At 42.5% G+C, this 26,551-nt stretch overlaps 4 protein-coding genes across 4 annotated transcripts; 3 read left to right on the forward strand and 1 right to left on the reverse strand.

Moving 5' to 3' along the window:
* Positions 1 to 7,027: 7,027 nt before the first annotated feature.
* Positions 7,028 to 7,321, reverse strand: K441DRAFT_580674 (uncharacterized protein; the record flags this gene model as incomplete). The annotated part of the gene is made up of 1 exon (XM_067644392.1): positions 7,028 to 7,321. A coding segment is annotated over one exon (294 nt), but the record flags the coding sequence as incomplete, so codon positions are not given.
* Positions 7,322 to 9,968: 2,647 nt separating this feature from the next.
* On the forward strand, positions 9,969 to 10,674 carry K441DRAFT_666609 (uncharacterized protein). Its single transcript, XM_067649683.1, has one exon. The coding sequence runs from the start codon at positions 10,203 to 10,205 to the stop codon at positions 10,362 to 10,364; it is 162 nt and encodes a 53-aa protein (XP_067499675.1). The 5' UTR covers positions 9,969 to 10,202; the 3' UTR covers positions 10,365 to 10,674.
* A 205-nt stretch (positions 10,675 to 10,879) lies between these two features.
* K441DRAFT_666610 (uncharacterized protein) lies at positions 10,880 to 13,828 on the forward strand. The gene is made up of 3 exons (XM_067649684.1): positions 10,880 to 11,165; positions 11,210 to 12,922; positions 12,967 to 13,828. Exons 1-3 carry the CDS (start codon positions 11,021 to 11,023, stop codon positions 13,521 to 13,523), a joined length of 2,415 nt encoding a protein of 804 aa, XP_067499676.1. The 5' UTR covers positions 10,880 to 11,020; the 3' UTR covers positions 13,524 to 13,828.
* Positions 13,829 to 18,520: 4,692 nt separating this feature from the next.
* Positions 18,521 to 18,998, forward strand: K441DRAFT_580327 (uncharacterized protein; the record flags this gene model as incomplete). Its single annotated transcript, XM_067644375.1, has 3 exons — positions 18,521 to 18,631; positions 18,660 to 18,683; positions 18,909 to 18,998. Coding segments are annotated over 3 exons (225 nt in total), but the record flags the coding sequence as incomplete, so codon positions are not given.
* Positions 18,999 to 26,551: the final 7,553 nt, after the last annotated feature.

Genomic DNA, 26,551 nt, shown 5'->3' on the forward strand with positions numbered 1-26,551 from the left:
TAGTTGGAATCGGCGGCGGCATTCCAAGTAACGATTATTAGATTTAACTTAGCAATATTATCGTTAGTAAGCCCAAAGGCTAGTTAGGCGGCGTAATATAGAGCGACTTTAGTAAATAGGAAACAGATAGATTTAAAATTAAGGGTTCCTTAGATTAACTAGCTAAAAGACTTATCCGGGTTATTAAAGCCTTAAAAAGACTTTAGTTTCTTAATAAAAGCAGGATCCATACCTTTATAAGACACTTCCCTAAGCGGACTTTCTAAAAACTAAAAGATTGGGTCTACCTAGGCCGCGAGAATAACCCTATATACAAGATAGATCCTAAGCCTTAAGAGGATAGACTCTATCCTAAATGCGAAGCAACGCCAGATTTATATTTCCTAAATCCAGAAATTTACTATGGCATTATTACGTCTGGCAATTATATTATAAAAAACAAAGAATAGAGAGATAAACTTCGTAAGTAATTAGGGGCATACTATATTAAAATGGAGGTATTTAGGTTAATAAATAACTTTCCTTACCTTATAATCCGGGGGATCTCTAACTATACTAACGGGCGTAAGAATAATAAATAGCAATATTACGCTTCCCTTGCAGCTTTAGCGTATGCAAAGGAACTACTTCTTAAGCTCCCCTCCATGGAGGTAGAAAATACCCCAATTATTTGCGCATAACTAGGGAAAAGTTAGTTTGTATCTTTAACCAAACTTTTCTTACCCTTCTATATGCTGAGATATATTTTAGTATAACACCCCCCACACACCAAGTAGCGTGTCGTAATAGTGTAAATAGTATTCTATACGGTCCTCCAATCCCACAAAGCTAATCTTATACGAAATGCAGCGTATAATATAGGTGCTTTATGAGATTCTAATAAACCTCAGCTTGGATTAGCGTCGTTCGCGACCGAGCCTCGCTAAATTAGGAAAGCACTATCACCGCACCTATCTTTTAAACCACGATATCTTCTACCACGCTGCTTGTATTATAATGCGGATAAATATATCTTGGTTTCTGGGCTGTTTTCAATTGTTTTTGTATATAAATATCGCAAATTAAATCCTGACCTAAGCCTAGTTTTGGCCTTCACAATACACTGTTAATTTAGTAGGTTATGGGGCTAAAACTCTGTATATTGCTTATCTTCTATATAGGTGGTAGTTGAGTTTTTATAGAACTTTGACCGCCGGTCGAAGTTATCTAATTGATCAGATTCTTGCCAAGAAGTTTCTCCTCACAAGTCTTATCACGTGATATCGTTATAAGCTTGTTCGCTAACACACACCGCATAATATAGTTCTAGTAGATTAATAACCTCCGCATTCCCTCTCTCTATAGCCTACGTCAGCGGCGTCCGACCTTTATTATCCTTAGAGTCTAGCTAAGAGCTATTCTTAAAAAGTAGCTTAACAGCTCTCTTATTTCCTTTCTTTACAGCCCTTAATAGTAGTATTTAGTCATTCCCTTAATAGGGAGATCTTTACGTTAGTAGGATTTGCTTACTCTCTAAAGAAGTAAAGAAGGGCAGCGTTAGCTATCAATTTTAACACAGGCCTGCTTGGCCTAGGCTAGATTTACTTACTTCTTATAGCAGTAAAGGAGGGCAGTGTTAGCTATTAATTTTAATATAGACCTACTCGGCCTAGGCTAGATTCACTTACTCTCTATAATAGTAAAGGAGGGTAGTATTAGCTATTAATTTTAACACGGACCTGCTCGGCCTAGGCTAGATTTACTTACTAACTATAGCAGTAAAGGAGGGCGGCGTCAGCTATTAATTTCAACACGGACCTGCTTAGCCTAGGCTGGATTTACTTACTCCCTATAGTAGTAAAGGAGGGTAGCGTTAGCTATTAATTTTAATACGGACCTACTTGGCCTAGGCTAGATTCACTTACAAACTATAGCAGTAAAGGAGGGCAGCGTTAGCTATTAATTTTAACACGGACCTGCTTAGCCTAGGCTAGATTCACTTACAAACTATAACAGTAAAGGAGGGTAGCGTCAGCTATTAATTTTAACACGGACTTGCTCGGCCTAGGCTAAATTCACTTACAAACTATAGCAGTAAAGGAGGGTAGTATTAGCTATTAATTTTAACACGGACCTGCCTAGCCTAGGCTAGATTCACTTACTCTCTATACCAGTAAAGGAGGGTAGCGTTAGCCATTAATTTTAATACAGACCTGCTTGGCCTAGGCTAGATTCACTTATAAACTATAATAGTAAAGGAGGGCAGCGTTAGCTATTAATTTTAATATAAACCTGCTCGGCCTAGGCTAGATTCACTTACAAACTATAGTAGTAAAGGAGGGTAGTATTAGCCATTAATTTTAACACAGACCTGCTCGGCCTAGGCTAGATTTACTTATAAACTATAGTAGTGAAGAAGGGCAGCATTAGCTATTAATTTCAATAAAGACCTACTCGGCCTAGGCTAAATTTACTTATAAGCCTATACCAGTATTCTACCTTAACATAGTTATAAAGTAACAGCTATATCACCTCCACGTTCCCTCCCTCTATAGCCTACGTTAGCGGCGTCTAACTATTATTATCCTTAGAGTCTAGCTAAGAGCTATTCTTAAGAAGCAGCTTAATAGCTCTTTTATTTCCTTTCTCTGCAGCCCTTAATAGTAGTATCTAGTCATTCCCTTAATAGGGAGATCTTTACGTTGGTGGGATTTGCTTACTCTCTAGAGAAGTAAAAAAGGGCAGTATTAGCCATCAATTTCAATATAGGCCTGCTCGGCCTAGGCTAGATTTACTTACAAACTATAGCAGTAAAGGAGAGCAGCGTTAGCTATTAATTTTAACACGGACCTACTCAGCCTAGGCTAAATTTACTTACAAACTATAGCAGTGAAGGAGGGCAGCGTTAGCTATTAATTTTAACACAGACCTGCTTAGCCTAGGCTAGATTTACTTACTCTCTATAGTAGTAAAGGAGGGCGGCGTTAGCTATTAATTTTAATACGGACCTACTCGGCCTAGGCTAGATTTACTTACTCTCTATAGTAGTAAAGGAGGGTAGTGTTAGCTATTAATTTTAACACGGACCTACTCGGCCTAGACTAGATTCACTTATTCTCTATAGTAGTAAAGGAGGGTAGCGTTAGCTATTAATTTTAATACGGACCTGCTCGGCCTAGGCTAGATTCACTTACAAGCTTATACTAGTATTCCACCTTAATATAGTTATAAAGTAACAGCTATATTACCTCCACGTTCCCTCCCTCTATAGCCCATATTAGCGGCGTCTAACCTTTATTATCCTTAGAGTCTGGCTAAGAGCTATTCTTAAGAAGCAGCTTAACAGCTCTCTTATTTCCTTTCTCTATAGCCCTTAATAGTAGTGTCTAGTTATTCCCTTAATAGGGAGATCTTTACGTTAATAGGATTTGCTTACTCTCTAGAGAAGTAAAGAAAGGTAGCGTTAGCTATTAATTTCAATATAGGCCTGCTCAGCCTAAGCTAGATTTACTTACTCTCTATAGCAGTGAAGGAGGGCAGCGTTAGCTATTAATTTTAACACGGACCTGCTCGGCCTAGGCTAGATTTACTTACTCTCTATAACAGTAAAGGAGGGCAGCGTCAGCTATTAATTTCAACACGGACCTACTTAGCTTAGGCTAGATTCACTTACTTCCTATAGCAGTAAAGGAGGGCAGCGTTAGCTATTAATTTCAATACAGACCTGCTCGGCCTAGGCTGGATTTACTTACTTCCTATAGTAGTGAAGGAGGGCAGTGTTAGCTATCATTTTAACACGGACCTGCTCGGCCTAGCTGGATTTACTTACTCTCTATAGCAGTAAAGAGGGCAGCGTTAGCTATTAATTTTAACATAAACCTGCTTGGCCTAGGCTAGATTTACTTATAAACTATAGCAGTAAAGGAGGGCAGCGTTAGCTATTAATTTTAATACGGACCTGCTCGGCCTAGGCTAGATTCACTTACTCTCTATAGCAGTAAAGGAGGGCAGCATTAGCTATTAATTTTAACACGGACCTACTTAGCCTAGGCTAGATTCACTTATAAACTATAGTAGTAAAGGAGGGCAGCGTTAGCTATCAATTTTAACACGGACCTACTCGGCCTAGGCTAGATTTACTTACTAACTATAGTAGTGAAGGAGGGCAGTGTTAGCTATTAATTTCAACACGGACCTGCTTGGCCTAGGCTAGATTTACTTACTCTCTATAGCAGTGAAGGAGGGCAGCGTTAGCTATTAATTTCAATATAAACCTACTCGGCTTAGGCTAGATTTACTTACAAACTATAGTAGTAAAGGAGAGCAGCGTTAGCTATTAATTTTAATATAGACCTACTCAGCCTAGGCTAGATTTACTTACTTCCTATAGCAGTAAAGGAAAGCAGTATTAGTTATTAATTTCAACATAGACCTACTCGGCCTAGGCTGGATTTACTTACTTCCTATAGTAGTAAAGGAGGGCAGCGTTAGCTATTAACTTTAACACGGACCTGCTCGGCCTAGGCTAGATTTACTTACTAACTATAGCAGTAAAGGAGGGCAGTATTAGCTATTAATTTTAACACAGACCTGCTTAGCCTAGGCTAGATTCACTTACTTTCTATAACAGTGAAGGAGGGCAGCGTTAGCTATTAATTTTAACACGGACCTACTTGGCCTAGGCTAGATTTACTTACTCCCTATAGCAGTAAAGGAGGGTAGTATTAGCTATCAATTTTAATACAGACCTACTCGGCCTAGGCTAGATTTACTTACTCCCTATAGTAGTAAAGGAGGGCAGTATTAGCTATTAATTTTAATACAGACCTACTTAGCCTAGGCTGGATTTACTTACAAACTATAGCAGTAAAGAAGGGCAGCGTTAGCTATTAATTTTAATATAGGCCTACTTAGCCTAGGCTGGATTTACTTACTCTCTATAGTAGTAAAGGAGGGCAGTATTAGCTATTAATTTTAATACGGACCTGCTTAGCCTAGGCTAGATTTACTTACTCTCTATAGCAGTAAAGGAGGGCAGCGTTAGCTATTAATTTTAACACAGACCTATTTGGCCTAGGCTAGATTTACCTATAACACTATACTAGTATTCTACTTTAACATAGTTATAAAGTAACAGCTATATTACCTTTGTATTCTCTCTCTCTATTGCCCAAATTAGCGGCGTCTATCTATTTACATCTTTGGAATTTAGTTCTATAGCCTCTAATTATATCCTTAATAGTACTAAATTAATTCCAAAATATGCCGCGATATATAACTTGGAGAAGGACATATTAAATAATCTTAAAGACCTATATCCGCAGATATGCCTGTAAAGGCTCCATTAACTTTAATAACGTTTCTGCGGGTCTATAGAAAGATAGGTCTATACTAATTCAACTATAAACTCTTCTCCCTTGCCAGAATTTTAAAGGTAGTGGCCCTATCTACTAGCTATATAGTCTAACAAAAGATACCGTGATATTATTTATACTTTGCTAGCTAAAGAGTCTTATCCAGTTTATGGTAGTAAGTTAACTATAAGGGGCTAAAACATAATGTATCTAAGGTAGGTACAAGTAATATAGGCCTGTCCTTATTCGAGCGTCTACTCAAAGATTCGGCAGCGCTCCTTAAAATACTTATATAGAAGTAAATAGACTAGACGGACGGTTAAAGTCTCTATATTAATTATTACTAGGCCTAGGCAACAGTCAAAAAAGGTGCCCCGGTTATTAAGGTTTTCTTTATCTAGATTGTCCTCTTCTTCCTCTACGGCGAGCGTATAAAAAAGCTCGTCTACTATAAGAGGTCGTTTAGCCAAATGTATCTACGTTATAATGTTAGTTACACAAATCTTAGATTATTTTAAATCCTCAATTCTCTTCATCGTTTTATAAAACGTCCCCTTAAGACTTGATAGCAGTGAATTTAATTCCTTTCGGCGTTCCTTTTTCGTGCGATTCCTAAGGATAATACCGATATAAAGTATAGGTAGAAGAAATCTGCAACTAAGTTAATATTTAAACACCCTTAGCGTATAAAGCATCAACGAACATTCTATAAAACGTCTCTAGAAGTTTCTTAATGATTTTCTTTTTTAAATCCTCGTTCATACCCATAGGATTATCTCTTCAATTATCTTCGATTCTCTATTTAGTAAAGGCTCGAATATCGGATTTATAAGCCTTAATAGGGATTATAAATGACTTTGGCATACGGCTATTAATAATAGACTAAATGGGCGGACGCCTAGTACAGATTAAGCGAATAGAGGCTACTTTTAAATAAGCTTCAGTAAAGCACTTTAAAAGCCCCCCTTAATCCTAGTACTTGTTAAGCGCATCAATATAAATATACGTGTCGGTAAAAGCATTATAAGCCTTATAAAGCATCTTAGTTACTTGCTCTATTGAAGCTGTTTTATATTAACACTCACGTCAAATCTTTTTAATCCGTTTAGGGATAGGTAAAGGCTAGAGAAGTTGTTTTATAATTACGCCAATAAGATTTTTAGTAGTTTGCTAGCTCTGATCCTTAAAGTCTAGATATACATAGGCGACTCCTATTTTTAGCGGATCCGTATAGTACTTTCCCGACTTAAAGTGCTTAATAAGAACGGATCTATGCACGTTAATTAAAGCTCCTTTTAGAAATTATCTTATATACGTTGCTACTGTTTTTTTAGCGCCCGGATCTCTAAGTGCGTAAAGCGCAAAGCCTCTTAACGGGTTTAAACGCCATGTTAAGAACTTATCTAGCAGTACTGTGCTAGTATAAGGTACCTTATAAGCCTTATAAATGTCTTTATACCTTTTCCAAGGCTCTAAAGGGGAAAGCCACTTAAAAAGGGCTTTTTTGTCCTAGACTAGCGCATCTTTAGGGTTTAGTAAATTAAACTAAAGGGTTAAATACCTTCTTGGTAGTGTTTTAACGCATCTAGCCTTTCTCTAATTAAGTTAATTTTATTTCCCACTACTAAAATATATCTTAGCATACAGAAGGGTAAGAAAAGTTTGGTTAAAGATGTAAACTAACTTTTCCCCAGTTATACGCGAATAATTGGGGTATTTTCTACCTCTATGGAGGAGAGTTTAAGAAGTAGTTCCTTTACATACGCTAAAGCTGTGAGGGAAGCGTAATATTGCCATTTATTATTCTTGCGCCCATTAGTATAGTTAGAGATCCCCCGGATTATAAGGCAAGAAAAGTTGTTTATTAACCTAAATGCCTCCATTTTAACACAGTATGCCCCTAATTGCTTATAAAGTTTGTCTTTCTGTTCCTTATTCTTTATAATATAATTACCAGACGCAATAATGCCGTAGTAAATTTCTGGATCCGGGAAACGTGAATTTGGTATTGCTTCGTATTTAGGACATAGTCCATCCTCTTAAGGCTTAGGATCTATCTTGTATATAGGGTCGTTCTCACGGCCTTAGTAAACCCAATCTTTTAGTTTTTAGAAAGTCTGCTTAGGAAAGTGTCTTATAAAGGTATAGATCCTACTTTTATTAAAAAACTAAAGTCTTTTTAAGGCTCCGATAACCCAAATAAGTCCTTTAGCTAGTTAATCTAAGGAACCCTTAATTTTAAATCCGTCCGTTTCCTATTTACCAAAGTTGCTTTGCACTACGCCGCCTAACTAGCCTTTAGGCTTACTAACGACAATATTACTAAGTTAAATCTAATAATTGTCACTTGGAATGCCGCTGCTGATTCCAACCATTAGCATATATCGCACTTTTTGGAAGCTTTCTATAAGATTTCTAGTAACGATATAAGCGGGGAGTCCACCGGCTTTATTAATACACGCTATAACAATATTATATTCTCTAATTATTCTAAGAATATAAGTATTGGTGTCTCCGGGGGCGATTGGCAGGGCTTTATACTTTATATTAAGCATTATAGTAACTATAGTAGATTTAACAGCGAGTGCAGAGATTTATCCAATGGTATAATTATTGCGGGTAAGTAAGGCTGGCTGCGGAGCAGTTGCCACTACTATATTTAGTACTTTGCGCTATACTACATAAACACAATTAACACTCGAACGGGCTAATTTTAATAGTATTTTTGGATCTAAATATAAAGTAAAACGAATATATAGGATAAGACGGCCCCAAAAATAGAAGAAAAAAAAAATAAGGAAGTTGTGTGCTTTGTAAGGGAAGAATGGAACACTTTGCGGTACAGGATAGCAGAGTTTGGGGCGATCCACTGTACAATTTTTAGTTCGTGTTTTACTTAGTCTTAAGACGGGATGTTGGCCCAAGTAGGTCTAACCTTAAGGGGGCATGATTTCGACTATTTTAGCTCTGGCCCTTAAGGCGGCGCTACAAGCCTCTACTTCGACCGGTCAAGAAAGCAACGATATATTAGCAATAGGCGCGCTTATAGCGTTCGATCTAGATTAAAGGGTTTAACCTTTAGAGCAAAATCACAGCTAATTGGACTATATAGAAAAGCCTATATATGCATTATCTATGCTTATATTACTATAAGCCTACAGGATCAGCCTAATAGCTAAGGGGTTGTTTAGTTATACCTCCGTTACAAATATAGAGGCTCTATATTATAACGGAACCGGAGCTCAAATATGAATATAAGGGTGTCGTTTGGTAAATCTAGCGACTTTTAAATATAGAGCTCCTCCATATCAGTAAGCGCGTCAAATTTGCAAGCTATACTGTATACAGTAGTTAAAATGGAGTTCTTGGCACCGTTTTAATATGTAGCTTCGAGCTCCTATTCCATATTCCATTTTAATATAAAGCTCTCACATACGCGCTAAAGTGACGACTCTACACACCTTAATCGCGATATTACTATCGCATTTATAAGCCTTATATAATATTATTATTTTAACCTTTATAATTGTAATAAACTTATTTTTAGGGCGTCGCAGGCGTCGTAGGCGTTACTGTAACTCTCCTTTAGCTTCTATAGGAGGTAGGCAAAGGTATAAAAAGCGTTAATCATAGAAAGAGCGTTAGCCAAAGAGGAGACTCTATTACTAGACTAAAGTAAGGAGTCGTAATAAAGGCCTAGTGGCAAAGAGGGGCTCATTTAAATCGCTTATTAACGTTACGCATTATGCGAAGTCAAATCTGGAGCCTTATTATGGAGCCTCTAACTAAACAATTAACTTAATTACATATTCAAATAAGCCACAATAGTAGCCGCCACTAATTACAAAACGGGCGATATTAAAAGGCGCACGGATTAAACAGATATAAAATGGAGGCGATTTGTAACCGAATATTCCCTAAAATCAGGGCTCTGCCTAATCACGACATTTTGTCGGTTAGTGCGATTTCAGCCTACCGGAATTCCTACGTCTGTGAGCTTTGCAAGCTGCCCCTTCTATTTATCCAAATCAGTAATGTTCTAAATTCAATACAGCTATACGCTAGGGCAAGGCTTTGTTGTAGCAGCGAAACGCACCTTGGATCCTCATTGGAGTAAGCTACAGGCTCGGTACTATAAGATGGGGTTTACCAAAACCTAGTATTAGCGAGCTGAACACGTGTCATTCTAGATTAACGCTTTACCTACTAGGTGTATAGAGTGGGGCGCAAAGGCCTACAGCATCTCTTCAATTCCGGTGGTTAGCGTAGCCACTTCTACACAGCCTTTTTATAGGGGAAATCTTGGTATTTTTGCTGTTTAGGGGGAAGTTGGCAAAACACGCTAACTACGGGATGCGCCAGGGTGCTGTACAAGGGGGTACCACGAACGGGTCAGACGGCCCTCCCTGCTAGTATGCTAGTAAAATAAGCGAGCCCTCGCACAATGGTTGGGCTGTATTATTTTGCTAGCATACTAGCAGGGAGGGCCGTCTGACCCGCTCGTGGTCCCTTGTAGGTTCGCAGAGCGGGGTAAAGTTTTGTTAGAGCTGCATTCGAGGGAAGCCGGTTTCGCTAGCGACTGTATACAATAGAACCTTATGGGGGGGCAGGGGCATGGGCAGAGAGATGGCTCCAAGGACGCGCTCGAATACTGCAGCGGGGAAGAAAGGGACCTCTTTTAAAGGCGACCCGAATCCTTTCTCTTTCTCTCTGCTATCACAGCCTTCTTCGCACTCTCGTTCTCCAACCCCAACACGATTCCCCATATCACCGCGATCTCCTGAATCACCGTTCCCGCCATACCCGGCTGCATCTCCGCCAATACCTTCGCCATCAGCCCCAGCCTCCAGCTTTAAACATCTCTCCCCAATGAAACTCGCCGCTGCCGGCTTCTACCATCTGATCTCAGGCGACTACGAAGACAACGTAGAATGCGCTTTCTGTGGCGTGCAGATTTACAACTGGGACGACATAGACCACCCCATCGAAGACGCCACAGGCCTTAACGAGGCAAAAACTTCGTGTATGTAATGGTTTACAATCACAATACTGTAGATAAAGGATAGATCCCAGTAGTTGTAGCCTGCATATCCCACGGGAGAGGTTAGGGTAAATGAAATACAACAACAACAACAACGACGACTGTATACAATAAGATGTACTCGGTACTCGCCCTATAGTACCACAGACTGTGAGTCACTGATCTCAGTTCGGCATGCGCGGCGTATTTCTGGCACTAGCAGGGAGGGCGGCCGACCCGCTCTGGCCATACCCTTGTGAAGCGAGAGAGTTCTGTACATGTTTGTGGGGGAGTTCGTTGCCTAGGCGCATTAAGGTCGAGGTGAAAATGGAGCCATGTCAAGCCACATGCCCAACCTTGCAGCTGACCCGTGCGATAATCGTCGGATATCGGTGAAATACTTTCCCCGAATGCCTGCCCTGAACAATTCTGGGCTGGCTCCGCAGAAATTCCGGCTTGGCACTGTCGCCATGCGGCTGGCACGCGGTCCGCGTCCCAACCTCATTATTCACAAACTCTTTCCCATCTTCGCTTAAATACTCCTGAATTCACACTTTAATCATCCTGCAGCCTCTCTATATTACCGTGTTTATATGGGAATCTGCTCCTCATAGAGTGGCCTTTTGCGTCGGCCACCTGTGCGCAGTGTTTGCCACGCTCTGTCGTCATGGTCGATCGGTCCAAGTCAGAGATAATCAAGGCAAAACCCATCGGTAAAGGACTGAAAGCCTTTCGCGGTTCTTTCAACTCGTTGTGTAGGGATTCGAGCATTCCTTGCTGCGTAGACTCGTTGAATCAAGTGGGCAATGAAGGTAAAAACTTTTGTTTTATTGAAGAGCGTATCTAACTGACACAGGTCTCCAAAACCTCGGGCTTAGTCTTGTATCCGCGTTGCAAACCCTCCCAGCGGCTCGTCTGTTACATTCCACGAGTGGCAGCAAAAACCTTTTTAGCGATCTATTGAGATTCCCCACAACAATAGGCTCCGATGATTTCGACATCGAACGGATCATACCCCTCCTAAAGGCAGTCCTTAACAATGAGGCCGACGAACTTGTCTGGGATAAGGTGTATGGACTTGTTACAGAGTCCACGCCTCTCTCCACCGTCACCAAACCATCGACGCCTCCCCAGTCCGGCCCTCTACTCACCACCTCCTTTCAGCAGACACCTTGGACGTTCAATACAGGCAGTTTCGCAGACACGTCCGACCTACGGAAAGATGTTGACCCTATACTGAAAAGTGAAGTGGAGGACAATCTCAGAATAGACCACCCGGACGTTTTTAGCACGTTCTTTGGGCAAATTTCACAGCTTCATGATATAGCGATGGCTGTGTTCCAGAGCTGCAAAGATGCAGAGCCACCGCTGTTCAAAGAGGATGTCGGCTGGCTGGAATGGCCAGAGGGGTGCGAAGAAGCAAGGGTGTTGCAATTCCTTCGCCGCCACATCGACCAATTTCTGCGGTTTGCAGACGAACACGGCTTCCGCCCCTCGAAGCGTCGTCGCTGTATTACCACCCCAAACAAGCCTATTCCTGGATCGGTCAGCAAGCGAAAGGTGGACGTAGGCCTGGTTTATAACCCTAACAATGAGCTGGAAGACGGTGACCGGCAAAGCTGTGACTGGTCCCACATCCTTGTCCCGGGTGAACTAAAGAGCAACCCGCGAGAGGACAATCACAGCAGCACTTGGCTTGATCTAGTGAGATATGCCCGAGAGGTGTTCGGCGCACAAGACACCCGCCGGTTCGTTCTGGGCTTTACCCTCTGTGGGTCGATCATGCGGTTATGGGAGTTTGACCGACTCGGAGGGGTGGGATCTCAGCCGTTCGAGGTTAATAAGGATGGTCAGATGTTTGTTTCAGCGGTCTTGGGATACCTGTGGATGAACGAGGAAGAATTAGGTTTCGATCCTACTATAGTGGAGGACGGCGCAAGGTACATACATATTCACCAGAACGGCCGGACAAGGCAGCTCCGCTTGGAAGATCTTATGAAGCGACAGCGTTCCGTCGCTGGTCGGGCAACCACTTGCTGGAGAGGTTCCCTGGGAGATAAATTGGACGGCGGACTCGTGATTAAGGATTCATGGGAATTTGAAGAACGACCTGAAGAAGGCCTTCTGCTCAAGGAAGCGACAGAAGCCGGTGTCAAGAACGTGGCGCGATACTACCACCATGAGACTGTACGTATTGGGGGTGAGATCGACGATGTCCGCCACAATGTGCGGAAGGGACTAAGCGATGCCGACGGGAGGAATCCGTTTCAGCAACGACGGCCCATGCTCCCTGAGTCCGTCACTAGCTCAACCATGCCTAGTAGTTCACGCTCAGGCAGGGGTAGGAGCATAAGCACAAGCGGAACCATTACGCGAAAGAGATCGTCCAGCCGTATACAGACATCGATGCCACCTCCGAAACGGTCATGTTCGGACTCACCGGTCAAACAAGATACTCGACGACGCAATCGTGTCCATCGTCGGCTAATCATGCGGGATATTGGGAAGAGTATTTACGAGGCGAGTTCTCTACAAGCCGTGCTGACGGGATTGCTTGGAGGCTTAAAAGGTGAGTAACAAGCGAGGCATTCTGGGATATGGCTAATTTATTAGGACATGAGTCGCTGGTGGGTGCGAAGATCCTCCACCGCGATATATCTATCGGAAATATCATGCTAGAGATGGCAGAGGACGATGGTTTCTTGATTGACCTCGATCTGGCCATTAGATTAGACCGGCAAACGGCTTCCGGAGCACCAAGCAAGACCGGCACCAAAGTATTCATGGCGATTGGTACACTTTATGGCGACGAAGATCACAGTTTTATGCACGATTTGGAGTCGTTTTTCTGGGTGCTGTTCTGGATTTGCGTTCATTGGAATGGACCTGGCCTACAGAAGAGCAAAACAGAATATGAATCTTGGAATTACGAGCCAACACAAAAACTTGCAGAAATTAAAAAGGGTAAGATAGACGAGGATGATAAGTTTACTAAGGAAGTTAATCGGAATTTTACGGCCTACTGCAAAGCTTTAATCCCTTGTATACAGGAACTGCGAAAGGTCGTCTTTCCGGGGGGAAGGCGGTGGCTGAGAGAGCACCGACAGCTGTATACCCAGATGAAGTCTGTCTTGAAGCGGGCAAAGAAGGACTTGGTTACTTTAGGGTAGCTAGATGTATAATGTCAAGCTTGCGGCTCCCCCTACTTTTCCCAGATGCTGTCGGTGCGGAAGTCTTCCGATGAACGCGGGTTGTTTCAATACATTTATGGCAACAGATGCCTTACAGCCATAGGAATAGCTGCGCAACAACTAGACGAGGGGTTTGTTTACCTAGCCATCACTTGTTCTTCTCAAGCATAAGGCGCGAAAGAGGTTAGCCCAGCCTGTATCCATTATGGTGATAGCGTAAGCACTTAACAGTTTGCGCGACGCCACCGCTCCACCGCAAGCAATTTTGTTGAAAACGTCTCCCTCAAGAGTATATTTTGAGAAAATTGCGTGAATTTAGATATCGTAAAGCAAAACATGCATATACTCTTGTGCTGGTTCTAAGCTTCATGTGTCCATTTTAGGTCCCAGGGGTCGCTATTTTTTGTCGAGGTTTGCCGCCAGAGCTGGCCAATCAAGCCAACAACGCCCTGTTAGGGCACGAAAACGGGGCTCAGGAGGTTTTCGGTTGCGGATGCCGAGATACTGTTGGGTATGAGCCACCAATAGGGACATAGGGAGCATCCCTTCTTGGTACGGGATGCCGGCATTTGGCAGATTCCTCGGGCTCAGGAGAGCAGGCGTTTAATTCCGGTGATTACGGGAGGTGGGTTCGTCTGGGATTTTAAATGTGCGACCTAGAGTGATGGTTATTAATAGAGCTGTTGCCCTGCAAGGCTGGATCTGCCTTTTAATCGTATTCCGTTACTTAAAATATTCGGGCAATTAATAAGCCGAGACCCATGCTCCACAAGGTAACTTTATTCTACCACCTTCCGCTTGCGCGCGCAAGCGCAGTGTCCGCCTTTAAACTACAATCCCCTCACTTGCAACAAACCGACTCAAGGCATGCCGATAGATACTATCAGTACCGAGATAGAAAATGTATACCTTTTTTACTTCCCCTTCACGTTCAATTTTCATAATTAATGTAGCTATTATAGGAACTTACGATCCTTTAACATAATGTCTACTTTAAGCTTTGCTGGGTTCAACAGATTACAGCTTTAATCACTTTTATCCACTCCAAACAGGTGCTGCATGGGGATATTTCTTGCAATAACGTCTTCCTCAATAAAGAGCTTAATGCGAAGCTTGGCGACTTTGCTAGGTCATCAATTGATAGTCAAGCCCCTCTCATCTGTTATAAGATTAGTCATGAGCACCCTAAGATCAAAGGAATCACCATAATTCGTAACCATCTTGTTAGACATCTTAGCATTAGAATAGGCACTTTAGCACCGATTCCTACTTCCTTATCATAATATTAAATCATTTGGCAATAACGTTCCGGACCCCCTACGGAGAGTAATTTCTCGGCTGCAGAGCCGGGAGTCAATCCGCCACACGTGGCCAGGATTTGACCGCCGCTCAGCTCAGTCAGCATTCACCAAAACCTTCCATCTGCACTTTATTCGCACTCCCTCCATCTCACCATCTCGACGTATATATATATATATGTATATATATTCTATTATAGCCATATACTATCTAGGGTATAGGCCGTTACAGAGCGCTAACTAAATACTTCTTACTATTAACATGCATGCTCTAGTTTAGAAGCTAACTATAAGAACTATATATCTATTACCTAACACCCTACTTAACTAAGGAAAAAATAAAGGAAAGTAATATATTACTATTAGAAGAAAGTCGGAGTTTAGAGGCGAGCCTAAGTAAGTAATTTTCGACGCCTTATATCCGCAGGGCTATTCCAGCGTTGTGCGCTTCTTGATCGGCGACGCACCAGTAGAGGCACGTATAGAGGAGGCTCGCGGTATATTCGGTTAGATAATTAGAGGGGGAATTCTTAAGAGTCTTTGCTTATTAATGTCGGCTTCTATACTCTCTATATCTTATACACTTAGGTATAAACATCCGGTCTCCTTTGCAAATTTAATTATAGCTTTAATTACGCTAATGTCTAGCTTCTAGCGCTTAATTAGGCCGTCAATATTCCTACCTCTTTCTTATCTGCGTAAGTAGCCTCCTAGTATATATAATAGATCCCCAAATCGATCTCTATACTACTCTCTTAGTTTAAACCTCTACTGTGTCCACCTCCTATAAGAAAAGAGGAAGTGCTGTATTAATTTTATAAGCCCGCAGTCGTATAACACCGTCTCTAATACATTAATTTTATAGAGATATTCCTTTAGAAATGACTTACCGGTCCATAGCTGCGTAAGGATGGTAGCTTTAGAGCTAATTAGCTACTAGTATAATCCTACAGCCTTTCTAAGGTAGAGTACTGCATTAATCTTCCTTATAAACTTGCCCGTATTAGATCTTCCCAATAAAAGCGGTCCTATTATTATCTTAGCTCTTTTTAAGGCTTGCGTTACAAGGTACCATAGGAGGCCATCTCTCTATAGTGGCTCCTCGCCCTCTAGTCTCGTCGCTGCTTTAGCAAGCTTATCGGCCTTCTTATTTCCTATAAATCCCAAGTGGCCTAGAATCCAGTATAGCGTGACGTTGTTTAGCCAGAGCTTCTTTAAGATCTCTATAACTATTTCCTAGCAGGCTCTAACCCTCCAGCTCTATACTAATAGTAACGCTAATTACGAATTAGAGAATATTCTTATACTAGAAGCAGGTATTAGAAAACCTACTTAGTCAATAGCCGTGCACGTAGGGTCCCACGGCCAGTTAGCTGCCTCGCTAATTGCTAGAAGCTATTAGGTGGACGTCGGCCTACTCAGAGCCTACTACCGTTTTTAAAAGCGTTGCTTTAGATAGTATAGTATACACGCTAACTCCTGCCCTACTATTGCGCACTAATGTATTAACGTATATATCGACCTGCCCTGGCTTATAGTCTTTAATAATAGCTCGAGCATGCTCTTCGTCCTTGCATATTACTACGTTGGGCTTAGCCACCTACGGCGGGTATATATACGGTTTGACCTCTAGCACCCCTTTTACCTAAACATCCTCACACATCTCTACTATCCTCTAGAGCGGCGACCGGTGCCGTCTATAGAGCCTCTGCCTTCGAATCATCCAATAAGGATGTGATTTGCCTAGTTTATAGATTGATACCCAGAACGTAATGGCCTAGTTATATAGCCTTTGCTTAAGAGGGAGCAAGCCTACTTCTACCTCCGCTATTAGCAGAGCGACAGTGCGGAACCCCCTAATAATAGCTTATACCGTAATCCTCTACGCCTACTAGAGGAGCTACTTTAACTCTTATATCGCAAGCGGGTACTATATCAGCGACACGTAGTCTACTACTAGTAGGACCAAGCTCTTAGCTAGCTACTTAACGCTCTTAAACTACAGTCCCTTTAATCTACGCAACGCTAGCGCTACCTTAGTGGCCTTGCCTACCTTATCCACTAGGTATGCCTTAAACCGTAGCTCCTTATTGAGAATCACCCTAAGGATTTTGACTTCCTGTATTGGGGGGATTCCTTTTCCTTTAAATTGGAGCGGCGTGGTGGCATCCCTACCTGCTTCTTTATATCTAGTAAGGTAGATAAATGACATTTTCTTCGCTTTAAATTGGGCTCCACTAGTCCTCTCCCATTTCTCAAGCATCGGTATAATCTTGTCCTAAATAATCTACGTGTTTTCCTCCGCCGTAGGGCCTATAACCCATGCCGAGTAGTTATCGACGAAGGCCATAGAGCTGCCATTTCTGGGTACGCTTTATATAAGATCCGCGTTAAAGAACAGAAAGAGTATTAGGGCTAGTGCTAATCCCTATCGCTATCTCGACAAGGGTATAGCTAGAGCGGGTCGGCCGCCTTCCCTGCTAGCGTAGTAAAGGGGCAAGAATCTTTGCCACGTGTATTGTCACGTTTTATAAAAATCTCTAAAGGCTAGCTATAAGACTAGGACGGAACTAATAGAACCTACTAGAAAAGGCCTTATTATAATATAAATTTATACTATCCCCTAGACCCCTCTATAAAATAGAGATTATAGAAAAATATATATATATTATTACTGTTACTAAAGTAGGTTTTCTAAATAAACTTTAAAAAAGGCAATATGGCTAGATAAACACCTAAAGTATATTATATCCCTATAAACAGCTATATAGGTTAGTTGATATTTAGGAGGGAGCTAAAGTAAATATTATTCTTTAAGAAATACCCAATATTCTATTACAAATATAGTAGGGTATTCTTTTCTCTAATAGGAAGGAGTATTAGAAAGAGAGATAGAAAGAGGGATTTGTCCTCTATTTATCTCTAGATATTGGCCGTCTGGTAAAAAGGCGACCGCGTAGACGGTGCTTAAATAGCCTTTAAGCGTGCCGCGGCAAGACCCCGTCGCCGCCTCCTATAGCCGGATGGTGTTGTTCTATAACGCTAACGCTACCAGCTAGCCGTTTGGCGAGAAGGCGACCGCGTAGACGGAGCTTAAATGGCCTTTAAGCGTGCTATGGCAAGACCCCGTCGCCGCCTTCCATAGCCGGACGGTCTAGTTTCTACGACGCTGACGCTACCAGCTAGCCGTCCGGCGAGAAGGCGACCGCGTAGACGGAGCTCGAATAGCCTTTGAGCGTGCTGCGGCAAGACCCCGTCGCTGCCTCCCCACAACCAGACGGTGGTCGTTATTTGACGCTGACGCTACTAGCTGGCCGTCCGGCGAGAAGGCGACCGCGTGGATGGTGCTTAAATGGCCTTTGAGCGTGCTGCGGCAAGACCCGTCACCGCCTCCCATAGCCAGACGGTGTCGTCCCACGACGCTAACGCTACTAGCTGGCCGTCCGGCGAGAAGGCGACCGCGTTAACGGAGCCTAAATGGCCTTTGAGCGTGCTGCGGCAAGACCCTATTCGCCGCCTCCCCATAACCAGACAGTGTTATTATACGACGCTGACGCTACTAGCTAGCCGTCCGGCGAGAAGGCGACCGCGTAGACGGAGGTCGAATGACCTTTAAGCGTACTGCGGTAGACCCGTCGCCGCCTCCTACAGCCAGACGGTGTTATTATTTGACGCTAACGCTACCAGCTGGCCGTCCGGCGAAAAGGCGACCGCGCTAACATAGCTCGAATAGCCTTCAAGCGTACTACAGTAAGACCCCGTCGCCGCCTCCCACAGCCAGATAGTCCTGTCATTTGACGCTAACGCTACTAGCTAGGCCGTCCGGCGAGAAGGCGACCGCGTAGACGGTGCTTAAATGGCCTTTAAGCGTACTGCGGCAAGACCCCGTCACCGCCTCCTATAGCCGGACGGTGTTGTTATTTAACGCTGACACTACTAGCTAGCCGTCCGGCGAGAAGGCGACCGCGCTAACGTAGCTTAAATGGCCTTCAAGCGTGCTGCAGCAAGACCCCATCGCCGCCTCCTATAACTAGACGGTTCTGTTATCCGACGCTAACGCTACTAGCTAGCCGTCCGGCGAGAAGGCGATCGCGCTGACGTAGCTCGAATGGCCTTTAAGCGTGCTGCGGTAAGACCCTATCGCCGCCTCCTATAACCGGACGGTCCTATTATTTAACGCTAACGCTACCAGCTAGCCGTTTAGCAAGAAGGCGACCGCGTTAACGGAGCCCAAATGGCCTTCGAGCATGCTGCGGCAAGACCCCGTCGCCGCCTCCCACAGCCAGACGGTATTGTTATTTGACGCTAATACTACCAGCTAGCCGTCCGGCGAGAAGGTGACTGCGTAGACGGAGGTTAAATGACCTTTAAGCGTGCTGCGGCAAGACTCCGTCGCCGCCTCCCATAGCCGGACGGTCCTATTATCTGACGCTAACGCTACTAACCGGCCGTCCGGCAAGAAGGCGACCGCGCTAATAGATCCCGAATGGCCTTCGAGCGTGCTGCGGCAAGACCCCGTCGCCGCCTCCTATAGCTAGGCGGTGTCGTCCCACGACGCTAACGCTACCAGCCGGCCGTCCGGCGAGAAGGCGACTGCGCTAACAGATCTTAAATGGCCTTTAAGTGTGCTGCGGCAAGCGTTCTAATCCCTTTCCACTTTTAATAGCCTATTAATCCAACCTGGAATATAGTTATTAAATTTTTTCTATATTACGCTTATCTCTAGAGTAAAGATAAGAGCTAAAGAGTATAGTTATAGAGATGCGTTTTCGAGTATCGTTTAATTTCTTAGAATAAAGCGCTTTGTATTGTAAAGAAAGCCAAATATTTTAGCGCTTTACTCTAACTATATAATAAGTAAGTATAAAGTATCGTAACTAATAGAGTAACTAAGAGATATCTTATATGTATAAGTGATTATAAGCTATTAATTATATAAATGCCTTTTAATACTTCTCTAATAAGGCTTATAGCTTCTAGCCAGTAAAGAAAGAGCTTCTATAGAAACTCGTATACTGTATCGTCATCACAGATATGGCTTTAACTCTGCTCTAAGTGGTATACCCAATATCGGTAGGTATATTGGACTTCGGGTAGTAAACAGTCCGCTATACTCTATTTATTAATCTCGCTTCTTAGAGTTTTAGGCATTAGGAGGTTGTATATGTTTTACTTTAGACCCTTTAAGCTAGATATTAGTTAAAGACACTTGCCGGCTAGCGTCTTATACGTTCCTTTTCTATTTACCCAATATAGGCTCTTTCCACGCTTTCTAGGATCGATGAGGAAGTTATAAAAAGAAAGGTATAGGAGCCTTACGGGCACATTCTTGTTAATAGGGATGTTAAGAATAGAATATAGTAAGTCTAGCCTGCACGTAATATCCTCTTTAGACATCTGGAGGAGGTGTGCAAGTAAAGTTATAGAGAGAGGACTCTTTAAAATAACGATACTCCCAACTATTTCTCTAAATTTAATAATCCGCCTTTACTTATCTACTTTGTCTTTATTATTAAATAACTGGTTTAGGATAGGGAGGTACGTCCTATTAAGCTTCGAAATATAGTGTGCTATTTAATATTGAAGTATAGTAGCTAAGCGCTCTTTAGGATTATCTCGCTGATCTCTAATATATCAACAGGCCATAGTAGTAAAGATAAACAATGGAACAGCTAGCTTAACTAGCGCCTAGATTTAGTCCTTACTAGGCCAGCCTAGGGACAGTAAGCGCTGCTCTTGTACCACCTTAAGCTTATACTCTAAGAAGAGAGCTATATTGTATTCAATCGTTTCCTTTAGTATATTATAAAGAATCAGGTTCTGGTATATTCCGTCTAATATCTTCTTAAAGCCAAGATAAATAGGGAGCTCCGGTCTGCTTGTTATAAAGACCTATAACAATACTGGCTTAAGACCCTTAGTTCGTAAAAGAAGTTCGAGAATTACTCATATATCTTTATCTCGCTCACACTTGTTCAACGCGTCTATTACGATAACCAATTCCAAAGCTTAAAGAGGTTCCACTTCTAAGAGCGGCTAAAAGATTAACTTCTTAAACTGGTCTTTTAGGGCCTTCTCGAAAATAGCTAGGTCGGTATCAATTATTTTCCTAATGCCTGATCTTATTCCCGGTGCATAACCCATTAGATCTATAGTAATAGTAGTGAAGAATTGTATAGCATTGCCGCGCTCTCCCTCGCCTCTTTTAAAAAAGAAGCTGGCTCCTAATTAACATTGGTCGGTAAATAACTAGGTAATAGTCCGTACAATTATAGACTTTCCGGTGCCCGCTATACCGTTTAGCCAGAATATAGGTTTGCCGTTTCTGTCCTTCGCCTATTCCGTTATTTAACTTAGTAGCTCAACTCGTATATTGCTAAGATATCTTAAATTATATTCTTCCATATAAGAGTTAAAGGACGCTTCTTTTACAATCAGTAGGTTAATCGAGTTATTATCTTTAATCTCTTTATAGAGTCGATCCAACGCCTTCTACCGCCCTTCGCCGTAGATAAGCGGTATATAAATGTTAAAAATGCCTAGTAGAGAGTATGCTGCGTCTTCTTCGCGTTTTGTCTAGCGTTTTGCTGCCCACGACATACGCTCATTTACACTAAAATAAGACAAAGGCCTTTCTTAAAGGGCCTAGATGGCAATTCCTGTTATCTTATAGAGAGTTTATTCTAGTAATTGCTTATTACCAAGCCGCGTTTCCTCCTTAGAGAAAAATTCAACTAATGCCGGTACAATAAGCTCTTAAAGCGTCCAACTATAAGTAAACCATCTGCTTTTCCGGAATGCCGGTTTCCATCTTTAGAAGAACTGGTCCTCTCCAACGGAACCATTATCTAAAACGTTAGATAAATACATATAGCACCTAGCCGCGTCCTAGTACAAGCAAAATATAGAGTTAATAGCTTCTATAAGCTCAGCGCTGCTTAATTTGTTAATACAGCAAGTATCAACCTAGAAGTATGGGAGACCGTTCTTAGCAGCTTGCTTTCCGCAAAATCGGATCTTTGTATAGCCAGCTTTGCTCTTACCTATACCTTTAATTATATCTTTAAAAGTGACCTCCTCGTTATCCGCTCCCCAAGTATGCAAAAGGATAGCATATTACAGTATCTCATTGTCAACAAACTCAATTAGGCTAAAGTTGCCATCATCTTCAGATTTTAAAAGACGCATTATACTAATAAGTCTATTAGAGAGTATCGGAAAATATAAAGATAAGTTAAGCAAGCGCAACGATATTAGCTGTTAGATATTAGGAAATGGTTTAGGGGGCTACTAGGGATAAGCGAAATAATACGGGGCAGTGCAACTAGGCTGCCCCGAGTTTTCTTCTCTTGGCGTTTGGGGCCACCAATAGCGTCGCTAGTGCGCCATGGACTTAAAGGCCTCCACAGTTTGCCTACGCTAGCAGGGAGGGTAGCCGACCCGCTCTAGCTATAGGGTTGTGAGGTGGCGATTCTATAGGTATTATTAGGGAGTTCAGTTAGTTAACCGGAGGCATAGCCATGTTATAGGCTGTGGGGCCGAGGATGGCCCGCTTCCTAAGGTCCCGCACAGCCATAGGCTGAGCTTACTTATTGATATAATTAAATTACGATATAATAAATTACATACGGGGTTGTTTTGTACTAGCCGAGATTAGTCGTCGCCTTGGCCGGAAGTACCGATTAAAGTAGCGACCTAACATAAATTTAAGCGCCACATCAGCCGTATAGCTAGTGATGAGGCTTAGATAAGACCCTTTTATAAGTACTAAGAGCGGTAAGAGCTTGACGGTGGCGCTATAGCGAAGGAATACCTTTATGCTATAAAAGAAGGCTCTTTATAAAGTATGCGCGATAGCGACGTTACAAACGTATTTTATTAGGTAGGAGAAGTCTAAGAAGCTTAGGAGTAGCTATATTATATAACTTATATAGAATTATAATAGATATTAGCGCGTACAGAGAGTTTGAGTTGCTTAAAGTCAAAGTACCCCTTATATTTTCCGGTACGGTGGGTTTTCCGCCACAGAGGGAGGGTGTTAGCGACTTAGTTAATCGAGGCACGAGCACGGCAAGAGGGTCGCGTAAGCCTGTATAATTGGTAGTCTATAAACGAGGATCCAAAGCTAGAGAAAGGAAAGGGGAAGAATGGAAGCACCGCTTAAAGTTATATACAGTTCTCTAGTCACGTAACGGCAATTTGCGGCAACCTACGGCAATATACTAGCGCCGTAACAAAGCGACGTTAGTATTACCTAGCTAAAGCTCTAGGACTAGTACAAATAATAGACTAATACACTACTATATATAGATTAAACTAGTGCGGAGAGTCTACTAGTATAAAGTATATACTAGTATAGGTAGGCAAGAATAAGGGACTAGTATAGTAAATATACTAGTAAACGAGGTGTACTAGTACATAAGGCCTATTACTGCGTACTAGTCCGCCAATCAAACCATTCCACTTTTTCCCTACCTATGTATTAATACATCTTATATACTAGTCCATCTTCCTTATATACCCCTATACTAGTCTAACAATGCTATAAGTACCCACTCTAACATTACGCGTGGCTCGCACTGTCTAGATAAACCGCCTTACCTTAGTCGCATAATCACCTAGCTTGTACAATCGCCTAGCTCGCAAGATCAAAGCCGCGAAGTTATTAAACCCATTAATATCCTATTTACACGCTAGGCGTTAATAAGGGGCGCTAGGTCAGATCGCCTTGCTTACACGATTACCTTACTCGCACAATTACCTAGCTCGCACGATCACCTTGCTCGCACGATCACCTAGCTCGCACGATCACCTAGCTCGCACGATCACCTAGCTCGCACAATCACCCTGTTCGCATAATCACCCTACTCGCACGATCACCTAGCTCGCACGATCACCCTATTCGCACGATCACCCTACTCGCACAATCACCCTACTCGCACGATTACCCTGTTCGCACGATCACCCTACTTACACGATCACCTAGCTCGCATAATCACCTAGCTCGCACGATTACCTAGCTCATAGGATCGCCTAGCTCGTAGGATCAAAGCCACGAAGTTGTTAAACCCATTAATATCCTATTTACACGCTAGGCGTTAATTAGAGAGCGCTAGGTCAGACCACCCTACTCACACGATCATCTAGCTCGTAGGATCCCCCAGCTCCTACGAGCGCCCAGCTCTTACGACCTCCTAGCTCGTAGGACCGAAGCCACAGCCGTTAAAATCCGTTAAGATCCTGGCTGCACGTTTGGAGGGCGCTACGCCTAATTTTCTAGCTCGCATAATCGTCTAGCTTATAGGATTCCTAAGCTCACACAATCACCTAGCCCGCAGCATTAAAGTCGCATGGTCTATGCAGAATACTTATTTATACTAGTGCGCAATTGACATTGCAGCTCTGCGTGGTTTGGCCCAGCACCTACAGTATTTACGCCTAGTACGCAATTAGTAAGAAGCAAACCGTATTCAATCGTCGCCCATATAGCCTTGTCGCCCAACATCTCTTTATTGCTGTTTACTCCTATTTCTTAATCCTTAGTGCTGAAGTCATTTTCTCCGCCAGACAATCCTTACAAAAACAACGAAAATACGAAAGGAGACATATAAGAGGATACGGTTTAGGGAGGTGTATAAAAAATATACCTCAATTACTTTAGGGGCTTAGAGGGCCACAGTAAAGCTAAGACAGGTTTACCTAAGCCAATAAAGGACCATAACAAGGCCAAGATAGACTTGCCTTAACCGGCGGATACAGTCGCGGTTTCTAAACACGTTTCGCCGATCTTAGGAAGCTTTTATAAATTAGTTCTTAGTTTATAAGTTAATAGTTTTCCTATAAGATAGGTTGTAAGAGTATAAATATTTACGTACCTAAAGCTAGGGTGCCTACAGTATGCTAATCCAGGTAGGAGCGCCTAAAGCGCCTAATATAAAAAGTCTCTTCTACCACATAAAGGGATCATCCTTAGAACCCAATTCTGGGACCCTCTATTTTTAGCTAACCGTAGTTAGGGGATCCTGGTCACGTCTAGAGAATAGCTACGTCTAGAGAATTATCGGATGCCTAATTGGCCCAAAATGACCAGTCCTCTTAGCAGCGCCAAATAGGAGAACCACGTCTGGAGAATAGCCACATTTGGAGAATAGCCACGTCTAAAGAACAGCCACGTCTGGAGAACAGCCACGTAGAGGGCAGCCACGTCTAGAGAACAGCCACTGGAGAACAGCCACGTCTGGAGAATAGCCACGTCTGGAGAACAGTCACGTCTAGGGGGCAAGAACGCCACGTCTAACAGCCACATCTGGAATAGCCACGTCTGGAGAGCAAGAACGCCACGTCTAACAGCTATATCTGGAATAGCCACGTCTAGAGCAGTCACGTCTAAAGAACAACTAGTCTGACGAACGGTCATATCCAGAGAATAATAGTCTGCAGAAAGTCACAACTAGTCTAAATCTTACCTGTTTTGCCTTCTTTCCACCACGCCTAATATATCTTATTACCATAGATTCGAACGCGGTACTTTTGTTAACACAGCCTTAAGAAGAAGTTTGTAAAGCGCCTCTAAAGGCAAGTATGATATAAAATCTATAATCTAATATAATTAAGATAGCAGAGGTTTCGTATAGAACATAATTAGCAATTTAAAACGCCTATAGATAAAACCTTTACCTTATAGCATCTAGAGCTGCTTTAGCACTCTCTTTTATAGTTAAGCTCTATTAAGAAGTAAGTATAAGGATACTTTACATGCGAGATATAAGGGCGTTACTTACGAGACATAATCTATAGTTTAGCGCCAGACTTCTAGAGGAAGGACTTCTGCGGCTGCTAGGACTTAGTGTTTTCCATTCCAAACAAAAATCGGCCGGAAAATCTAGCTCTAAATAGCTATTACATGGATCTAACAGCTTACCTCAACAAGCTCAGACCGTAGAATCAATTAGTGGATATACGTATATCCGCAAGCGGATATCGCTAACCTTTTTGGTCAAAAAGTTAATTCTATAGTGTGGGAACTGTGAAGCTTATTGACCCGAGTTTACAAGTGGTCTGTTACTTTCGGGTCCCAAATTTTCAAACTCTAATCACAATTAACTACTCCATTATATTTTAAGCAGAGGGCTCTACATTGAAGCTCTGCAGTCTAAGTATACACTATATTCGTGACTAATATAATCTTAATTGCGAACTATAAAAGCTATATTAAAAGTCTTTAACCCAAAAGCCTCTATATTAAAAGCCTCTAAATAAGGGCCTATTAAGTATAAACTCGGGTCAAAATTTTCGTTAGCGGACCCCCGACAATCCATATAGTTTACCCCACGTACAAGGGCAGATCTAAGCGAGCCAAGGGGAGACGAAGCCCTAGGGGAACGAAGCCCTAGGGGAATAAAGCCCTAGGGGAATGAAGCCCTAGGGGAATAAAGCCCCAGGGAAATGATCCCCTAGGGGAATAGAGCCCTGGGGGAATGATCCCCTAGGGGAGTAGAGCCCTAGGGGAATGGAACCGCAAGGGAGTGGAACCGTAAGGGCTTCCATAAATGGGCGAATCGCCGGGATTTATTTTTGTCCTCAGCTTCTCAACTTTTAATTAGTTAGCACGCTTCGCTAAGCCTTACTAGCTTACGCCTTAATAAGTTGCCCTACGCCGTTTTATATGAGTTATATCTAAGGCTGCTGCTAGACTTGGAGAGAAAGAAA

This window comes from Cenococcum geophilum, assembly GCF_001692895.1.
Source record: "Cenococcum geophilum 1.58 unplaced genomic scaffold K441scaffold_49, whole genome shotgun sequence".
Lineage (NCBI taxonomy): Eukaryota > Fungi > Ascomycota > Dothideomycetes > Gloniales > Gloniaceae > Cenococcum > Cenococcum geophilum.